The sequence below is a fragment of the Rhinoderma darwinii genome, chromosome 6, assembly GCF_050947455.1.
Source record: "Rhinoderma darwinii isolate aRhiDar2 chromosome 6, aRhiDar2.hap1, whole genome shotgun sequence".
Taxonomy (NCBI): Eukaryota; Metazoa; Chordata; class Amphibia; order Anura; family Rhinodermatidae; genus Rhinoderma; species Rhinoderma darwinii.
Window position 1 is genome coordinate 23,700,935 of NC_134692.1, and position 10,278 is coordinate 23,711,212.

At 35.2% G+C, this 10,278-nt stretch overlaps 1 protein-coding gene across 1 annotated transcript in view; it reads left to right on the forward strand.

Annotated features, from left to right (window-relative positions):
• GPD2 (glycerol-3-phosphate dehydrogenase 2) overlaps positions 1 to 6,078 on the forward strand; it is a 119,262-nt gene extending 113,184 nt beyond the window's left edge. The window contains exon 17 of the mRNA XM_075829303.1: positions 287 to 6,078. Coding sequence (XP_075685418.1) covers positions 287 to 412 — 126 coding nt within the window. The 3' untranslated portion in view covers positions 413 to 6,078. The remainder of the gene's footprint in view (positions 1 to 286) is intronic.
• Positions 6,079 to 10,278: the final 4,200 nt, after the last annotated feature.

Below are 10,278 nucleotides of genomic sequence, written 5' to 3' on the forward strand. Positions count from 1 at the left end.
CTGTTTGCCAATCCTACTATGCAACACTGCGGTCACAGATCTTCTATATTGCATATGGGTACATCTGTTTAATTCCTCACGATCTAAACACACCGTTTCTGCTTCCTCCAGTCTGATAGATGTCCCTATTAAAAGAGATTTTAAACTAAGAGGTCCCTTGAGGGAGGATCTGAATGAATTCTATTTTCCTACATTGAGCAACAATTGGTTCAAGCCAATTTAAAGATCACGGTATTCGTTCCTGAACACTTTTAGGCCTAACTTTTTTTCTTTTTTTTTTTTAAAGCTCATGAGCGCCATCCAAAAAGGATTTGTATCGGGCAGCCGGCTGGCAATGCTGATGAAAAGTGCAGAGGAGAACATGGATCAAAGAGAGGCCATTCCGGTGGACCGCAGCGGGGGTGGCGTGTGAGTCTTAAGAAAGCGGACGCACGTTGCTGCTTCTCTATGTTGATGACATTCCAAGGCTTCTCTGGCTGTTTTTGCTGCAATTTGGCGCCCAGTGTGAACTTGATATTTATATTTTTCTAAGTATGCATGATGTTTTTTTTATTTTTTGAACGGCTTAAACTCCAATATTTTTGGTGGATTCCATACATCATGAACCCCTGTAAGTATCTTGATAAGTGTGTGGCTCCACATCTTTGTAGGGCACAAAGATGACATGAATGCTGTCAAACCATTCATTGAGATGCCAAGCTTTGAGCATGGTCTGTAATACTGATTACTGTAGCTCAAATTCTTAAGTGAATGTTTTTGTACTGTAATAGAAAATATCTTTGTACTGAGAATTCATTTATGCAAAAATGAAATTTTATAAACTACATGCCCAGGGGATTGCTGCAAGGTTCCAAAATAATGCAAAGCCCCAGATCTTTTGCTGCGCTGTGAATGAATTTGATAAAAATTAGTAAATCTTATGGAGGAGAATTTTTACAAGTAGGGTTGTTGTCCAATGAGATGTCAGCTCACATTTATCCAGGCAAAACCAACAGGTTCAATCTGCATTATTTTTTATACGTGTATCCTAATTTGTTTTGGGTAGTTTGCAGTCATTAGCCTTGAGATACCGGCGCAAGCGGCGCTCAATGCAAAGCTCATTGTTTGCATCACATGACTTCCATGCAACCTTTGCTAACTGGTTCATTCCTATGAGCAAAATTGTCGTGCATCAGCCTGCATCCAAAGTCGCCTCATAACCTGTGCTCTATACTGCATGTCCCCTACTAATAACCGGAGGCAGCCATTTTGAAGCCAGATTTATTCTCGCGAATGCCATACCCATATATACGTACCTCATTCCCCATGTATGTTGCCATCTCCAGATGAACTACTACAGTCTATTGACTGTCTTTATAGCAAATATAATGGCTGATTTCACGATGTATGTATTCATAGGTGTCATTTGAAGCTCCTAGGCCCCAATGAAAAATCTGTAATCGGGCCGCCCAACTAACTGTGCTTCACTCAGGGCCTAGGTGCGACCGCAACCTCTTCACCCACTATAGTTACACCCCTAAAAAAGCTATTTCAAAGATCTACCACAAAAAGCCTTTTTTAAGTGATATACAGTACCATATATCTTAAATCTTGTGTGAGAATTGTATAAATTTAATATTTTCAATTTAAGAATCTTTAAAAAATAAAATAAAATATGCACAAATAATTTATAAACGCACAATGAAAGCTCTGTTAGATAAGTACTAGTGACTATGGTGCATTACGTTATCCGTGGCCTCTACCAGAGGGTCTGCATTATATGTATAAATTATAGATTATTTTTTTTTCCCCTTTTGTAGAGAATTATTTTATTTTTTTTTAAATATATCAAATTAATCTATTTCCTAGAGCATAATTGAAATAATATTACGAACCAAGAAAAATGCCTTGACCGTCTTAGGTCGGCCATACACATAAGATCTCCCCATAAATATGAAAGCACAGTTTGCCTGAGCATGCATGTTATTTTCATTAGGGATAGGGGACAGTCGAGATGCCCGCCTATGTACATTAGATTGCCATGAGATCCTAGTAGATGTGTATGGGCACATTACATGAAGTATATTTATGACTCCACAGACTATACTGAGCGTTGTAGCACTGGAGGTAGATTTGTGACGCTAATAGACTACACTGAGCATTATAGCTTTGCTGTGGTCACTGATCACTCAACACTGAAGACATTTAAAATCAAATACAGATGTGTCCTTCTTTACCTTTCCTCTTATCTCAAAATATCCTCAGATGTGTTGCACGAGATGATCAGCTTTGAAAAACATGATTCCACGATAGTCTGTCACGAGATGTCTATGCTGTATGTGACTATGTGGCCAACTAGTGGTTGTGATGTGAATTGCAGCCTGTCAAGTGTTTTGCTAGCATGTTGCAATATTGTATTGAATTGGTTTAATGAGAAATTGGAGTCCTGAATCAAATTCAAGCAATGGTAAAGGTGGACACATCTGTAACTTCTACCACAGTTATGTAGAATTTCAAGATCATACTTGCACTTCCTCTAAGGAGAACTTGAAAAGTATGAAATAAAAAAGTGACATGCAACGTTTCTCTGTCGGGCTCGAATAGACTTCCCTCATGAAGATTGATGCTGCCGGGCACAAGATTGACCCCATAGGAAACTATTGGATTTATTTTGTGAGCATTTTCCCTATTACTTTTTTTCTGAAAGCCAGAGGTAAAAAGAATGTGAGGGCCGGACACATGGGAATGGGCCCTTAACATGTTCAAAGCTTAATTTAGAATAATCTACAAATGCTAATTCACACCAGTTTTGGTTTTACATTATCTGAATATGGGAAATAGTAGGGTCGCCATATTGTATTCAATGACAATCTACTTACATTGACCATGTGGGATTACAGTGATTTTTCAGATTTGGGCGGAATTACACTTTAATATTGAAATTTAAAGTCAGAAGCCACACCACTGGTTTTCCTGAACATGTAAGTATTTAGTATTAATAAGTACAGTCAATTTATATAATATAGATTATAAAAGTTTTAGGAGCATAGAAAAAAAGGATCTTAGATCTATTTCCATTAACAGCACCACTCTTGTCATGCATTGCAGCTCTGCCCCATTAAAATGAAACTGCGCCTCTCTTGCTCGTAGGCTGCGTTATGTATTGCAGCTCGGCCACATACAAATTAATGAGGCTGAGTTACAATAGCAGACATTGCCTATGGACAAGGGTGGTGCTGCTGTGTTTAGGGGGGAAAAAAATGAATTTTTTTTCAAGTCTCATACAAGTTTTGCCCATGTCACCGAAACATAGAAGAACATATATAATGTATAATAATGCAGACTTATATGTGCAGTGTGTTGAAGTTATTGAAACATTTTTCTGTAACTTTTAGTCCTTTTTGTTTAGTCTATGAACCGGGTGTTCTCACTACTGTGTGCCAAATGTCATGTATGCTTCTCCGTTGATGTGAAAGCTTTGCTTCTATTAAACTTGCCGAATGCAGTAGTTAATGTTGTAATAGTCCTCGGCTGTGATTTGTAAAAAAAATTGCGCTGCTGCAGTTATAATATATATCTAGAGTAATTATAAGACAGACGTGAATGGGAATATTCGTTTTATTTGCTGCTGAGTTACAATAGCTACAGTACGAGTGCAAGAGATTCTAAATCCTAGATATACAGAGCTAATTTTTGCACTTTTTACATACGGTTGCAGTCTTTGTGCACTGACTTTTGAAAAATATTACGGAAGCACTCCCAATTTCTTATCGCACTCAGATAAAATACTTTTTGATAGGCTTTTAGCAGACGTAAAATACACCGATGCCAACTGATATGAAGTTATTGTAAACTCCATGATGGTGTGTTGTGCAATGCATCTTTTTTCATCTGGTATTTTATATTCTATTTCATTATTTTCTTTCGTGGCCTTTTTTGTGGTTTTGTGGTGGGCATTTATATTTTACATTTCTATGCACTCTGTATTTATACTGCAAGTGCACCAGTTGTCAAAACTTAATGGAGACAACCATTTTGCAGACTGAACCATTACTGAAAGTGTATCTCCACCTTATTACACAATGTTGTTTTTAAAGGGAATGTGTTGCCAGAAAAACATGTTTTGTTTTTTTTAATTAAACATTTAGTGTGTAGGTGATTAAACATTGTTCAAATTTTTTTTATTTTTTTCACGAGTCAGGAAATATTATAAATTAGATTCTAATTTATAATATTTCCCATTGCTGGTCAATAGATGGAGCTATTCCCAAAATTGCAGCATTGCAAAATTGGGTAAAAAGCCCTCGCTCTAGTGCGCTCTCAGCATCCCCCCTCCTTTATCCTGGCTAGTGCCGGGATAAACGAGGGGTTTGAACGGTCTAACCTCCTACACTGTGTGTCGCCATTTTTTGAGCTAACACACAGTGTAGTAGGTTTACATACAGTAGTAAACACACACAAACACGAACATACATTGAAATCTCTTACCTGCTCCTGCCGCTGCGGCTCCCTCCGGCCCGTCCGCTCTGTCTGATGCCGCTGGTCCAAGTGCACAAGTCCGGAAGCCGCGACCGGAAGTAGTAATCTTACTGTCCGGCCGCGACTTCCGGTCCACAGGAAAATGGCGCCGGACGGCGCCAATTTCAAATTGGACTGTGTGGGAGCGGCGCATGCGCAGTTCCCACACAGATGGCGTACACAGAAGTGGATGGGACGGGACCCGTTCACAGTCCCTATGGGACTGTGGCTGCCGTATTCCATGTCTGTATGTGTCGTTAATCGACACATACAGAAATGGAACAAAAAATGGCAGCCCCCATAGGGAAGAAAAAGTGTAAAAATAAGAAAAAGTAAAACACAAACACACAAATATAAACGTTTTTAATAAAGCACTAACATCTTTAACATATTAAAAAAAAATTTGTGATGACACTGTTCCTTTAAGTCCCAAATTCAGGGCTGATTTATTTCATAATATATTTTTATATTGGTTATAGCTTGATTTTACTTATTATAGAGTTCGAAAACACCTGCTGCATGGGCATAAAATTCTGTTTGCCTGCAGCCATCACTAGGTGGCGCTTAGGAGCTTACTGCATACTGTTTTATTATTGAGTTCAGTGTGTAAATGTATCCTTTAAGCTCCCCCTAGTGGCGGCTGCAGGTAGTCAGAATCTTATCATTTACCTCGATGTGTATGCAGGAAATTCTAGGGCTCTGTATCAGAAAAAAATAGAGCTCCAACCTCAATTAAGGTAAATTAAGAAATTGATCAAAACAGAAATAAACAAGCAAGATAAGGTGGAATACATGCAGGAACAAGAGAAAATTGTAGAGTAGTATATGAGCGCTGAGAGGGAGGCTTTGTGTGGCAAATAGAGAGGCTTTAAGAGAAGACTAAGGCCTCATATACACAAACCAGGTTTTTGCGTCCACAATTCATCCGCAAAAATGCAGATGAATTGCGGACCCATTCATTTCTATGGCCCATGCACAGGACCATGGTTTACACGGTCCGTGCATTGGCCGGGAGCCTGGACCGCAAAAAAATAGGACAAGTCATTATACGGGCCGCATATGCGGTCCGGGTTCCTTTAAATCATTATATGCACGGTCCGTGAGTTGCCGTAATCATGGGCCATGCACACGACGACGGCCGTGTGCATGAGGCCTAAGGCCTCCAGGAGAAGGAGCCAATGAAATCGGGGAGACGCAAGATGACAAAAGAAATATTTAGCCAGTGGCATAAGTGGCAAGAATTTATCAGCGTTTTCCTACCTTAGTCGTTAATTCAGTTTTTTGCTTAGTCTGCAAAGTAGCTGCTTCCACGGAGAGGTATTGTTGGTCAGTACACTGGGATCTGGAAGGATCCGCGTGGGCGTCATTTCGAGTGTCCATGCCCATGTTCGTAATATGACCGCTAAAAATATATATTGTTTTTTCAATTTCAATCAAATTGAACAAATGTATTGTCATAATTTATTAACTTTGATATGAAAAAATACCTGTAACACATTTTACTTCTGTACGTGCATACTTTTAAATGTGCCTTTTTAAAGTGAATTAGCATGAATCAATAAACATTGAACAGTTTATGAACTCTTGCAATCCTTTTTACATTTGACTGGCATATGTCATCCTCCTAGTCCTTTACTAGAGTAAAATGGAACATAATTGATTTTAATGTAACAGTGCCCCTAGTGGGCACAGCAGGGAATGGCAGGATTATTCTGTTTACTAAGCTATGAACTTTTGAAAATGGCGTTTTGGGCTTGTGAATTATTTGCATTTCATTCCAAAGGCTCTTAAAACATCGACTGTTGAAAACAAAATTGCCTGCCGGACAAAATTCTGGGCTATGAAAATATATTAATCTGTACAAGTGGGGTAAATATAATTTGATAGAAACTATTAAACATTCGCTTATGCGATTTAAAGTGATGTACAGTAACAAGAGTTATAATTAAACATCCTCCAAGAGCGAAATATACATCTAGGAATTCTACACATCTATAAGGCATAGTCACATTTGCACATTTACATTATACAATTAACTCATTTTCAGCTCATTCTCATGCATACTGAGTTTTTTTCTGTTCAAGTCGAGAAGCTGTAAATCTACAATTTATTGAAGTGACAGGGAAATATATTTCATTTTCCCCATGAATCATTTGCAATCCTTATTGCAGAAAAATGAGAAAATGATAGTACACCATGTTTTCATAAATTATTTCTTTTCCTTTAATTTGGTGTTCTCGGAGACCGTTTCTGCTACATGAATTCAAACTATTTCTTATAAATTGTATATAAATATATGAATTATGGTTGTTATTATTTTTTTTCTTAATTGCTTATCGGAAATTTTTTTCTTTGCAGAAGTTAACAATTCTAAGATTTTGGGTTATTTTTTAAATGTCGTTATTGTAAATATTATAAACGATCTATATGTGTACATAATTGATTAGCAGTAAATTTACAACAGGGACAATAACTAGTTTCTTACATTAGACTATAAAATGCATACATGTGAAACAATTTGATTTCTTTATTTAAAAATATTCCAATTAAATCCGAGGTTTGCCTACATGATGTATTTTTTTTTTATACAGATTGTCTCTTGATTTCACCAGCTTATGGAATCTCATTATAAACACCCTCTCTATAAAACACCCATGAGGCTATTAGGTTTAAAGAGTCTGGATTTCACCATTAACTCCTTAACAAGAGTAAAATGTGGTGGGCTTATCTATTGATTGGAATATATTGGGCTTGAGTCCAATGCATTTTCCATTTTTTTTAAATCTCTTTAATATTAACTACTTAACATACATTTATTTTTTTTAACTTATTTTGGTGCTTGCCATTTTAAATAATGTAAAAAAAAAAAAAAATTCTGTGCCTGACCTGTTTAATTTGACTTACTGCACCTTAATTAAGAATCTCAGTACAGACATGGCTTCAAATATATATTTTTCTTAAAGTGTGATTTTATTTAATATTTGTTAGTTGTTTATCATTTCAATAAGAAAAAGTTTGCTTTGGTAAATTTTTTTTTTTTTTTACATTCTAGGGTAAAAAGTTTTATGTTTCTTTTCCTGCACTGCCCTCTAATGGAAAGTATAAAAGTTCATCAATCAGCCTTTACTTAAATAATTTTAACAATTAAGTTATTTTGTTAGATTTCGTACATTTTCTTAAAGCATTGTTAACAATGGTCCAACTAATAATAACCAAAAATAATATTTTTTTTATGTAAATAATTTTATATTTTTGAATTATTTTGTACTCTAATGTATGCAAATTGTGTAAATTGGATTATTCGAAATAGCAAGTAAACCTACTAAAAATTGTAGGTATGATTTTTAATATTCCTTCATACACACTGGTTAAGAAACGGAACAGCTTCCCGCTCCAATTGGTCCTTCAGAAAACGGCGTTGAGGCAATATGAAGGAGCTGGGTGGCTTTTTGGTTGTATTATCAGCAGCAGACACATAGTTCGCAAAGACAGTCGAGAAAAAAAAAATAGAAAGGAATATGCCGTGCTTTGGGAATCATGTCTGTGCGCTGCGGATATACCTGATTCATATATGAAGAATATCAGTATTTCTCACATGTTACATTCTGACATCCATTGCTGTAGTTGAAAACTATCTCTATTGTCCAGTTTGATTGCCTGAATCAAACTGATTTACGGCAAATCCATCTGAGCTTTGATAAATCTATTACAGTTTCATTTCACTGATTTCATTAACGTGAATAAAACCAGCCATGCTTTCTGCATAACTGCCTTTTAATGGCTTGGCCCTGTCACCTGCCTGAATATTAATCCCCCTGACTTATTGCTCCACAGAGGGAATGAGTAATGGGTATTTGAATGTGATCAGCACAGTACAATGCAATTAAGGAAGCAGTACTGTTCTGTGCCTTTAATCCTGAACTAATTTGAATTGCAGTTTGATAGCACAGTGAATCCTGCATAATTATGTTGGGTGCATATTAAACTCTGTGACAAACCAGAGAGGCTTTTAACCATCACAGCTATGCTAGACAAGTGAGCACTATAGTCCTATAGCCAACTGCTGGACTGAGAGCTCAATTAATAGAAAGCCACCAGCCGACACTGACATGGAAAAACAAATTACAGCCAAGCAAAATTATTTGCCATTTCATATAAAAGTCTTTACTTTTTAATTTTTTAATTTTATTTTTTTATTCCTATTTATAAAGGATGTTTGCAAATGGAATTGTATGAAAGTAAAATAATTAAAAAAAAAATGATACAGAAAGTTTACTATTCATTTGGTATACCCATTCATTGTAATCGCTCAGACAATAATTAGTAAAACATTTTAGAATTGTATTAAGCTTGAAAAAAATTATATCTATTATATTGATTTTATTTGAAATAATAAACACATGTTGAAGTTATGTGAATTTTAGTTTTGAGCTGAAAATAGTAGCTGTCAAGTGTTATTATACATGACTGTATTCAGTGTATTGTAAGCAGACTGATATTTTTTGAAATAATAATAAAAAACTGAATTTAGTTTATTAGTTATACTAATATTTACTTATATAACACCAAATTCTGCTGAAAAATGATTAACCCTTTGTGTGGCTTTTGGGGAAAAAAATATTGCTAAAAATTATAATTTGGCATATGCAGTATCTTTCTATAAAGTAGAAATATAAGTGACAATAAATGATGAAATTTTTTTATTTTTTTATTCTATTGACATGTTTTATTATGTTCACATCATTAATAAGCTACAATGCATTCTCGTTATGCGAAACCATGGCCAGAAAATATGTCTAGTTCATCTAGCCTGGATGAGTAAAAATAATTGGGATGATTCCTCCTCTGCTACAAAGTTAATAAGGAAATAAAAAATGTTGCAAGAATAAAAAAAAAGGAAAATATTTACTCTAGAAAATTCTGTTTAATATCTCTTGTTCGTTCTTCAGAAAAATGAATACTTCTAAAACGAATCAAGTTTTATCTATTATATGGTTTTAATTATTTACAATTTTATATATATATATATATATATATATATATCTGTAATTTTTTATATTTTTTTGCTCAACTGGGGAATTAGGAATTGTATCTTTTCCCTTTTTAAGTATGTGTTTTGGAATGTTATTCTTTAGGTAAGGACTTGTATGCTATATTAAATAAAATAAAAAATATATAATAATTTTTTTTCCATATATATATATATTTAATACTAAGATATAGTAATTAAAATTATACCTGAGAGTTTTTACTAATAACAAATTTCCATTTTATTTAATATTTCATACACTCTTTAGAGACCCTTAAAAAAACAAGTGTTTGCCACAATTGGTCCAGAAATCTAGGGTCTCACCTTGACCATTCATAATCTATTCTAGATTCCCATAGCGCTGTTCTTACTAGTTTGTGAAGTAAAATGTCAGTCCAAAAGGAGACCAATGAGCTCAGGGGAGAATGAGGACTGTAACTCTACATACCGGATTTATATGCCTTTTAGAGTCTGTGGAAAGTAATGTGATCGCGGTTTTGGTCTAATAGCGGCCATTAATTGTAACCCAGAATCTGTTACCCATGTGGTGACCGAGATATTTCAGACCCAGCTAAATATACAATTATATTGCCCTGCACTGGTCAGTTCGAATACTTTTTCCTGTTAAATTTTAAATTTTTGGGGAAAATACTCATAAAAAAACAAAACACAATACAAAATGTACAATCTAAAGGTAGCCATACACCTTAGCTGTCGACCAAACTAATTTGGCTAACAGCTATTCTTCTTGA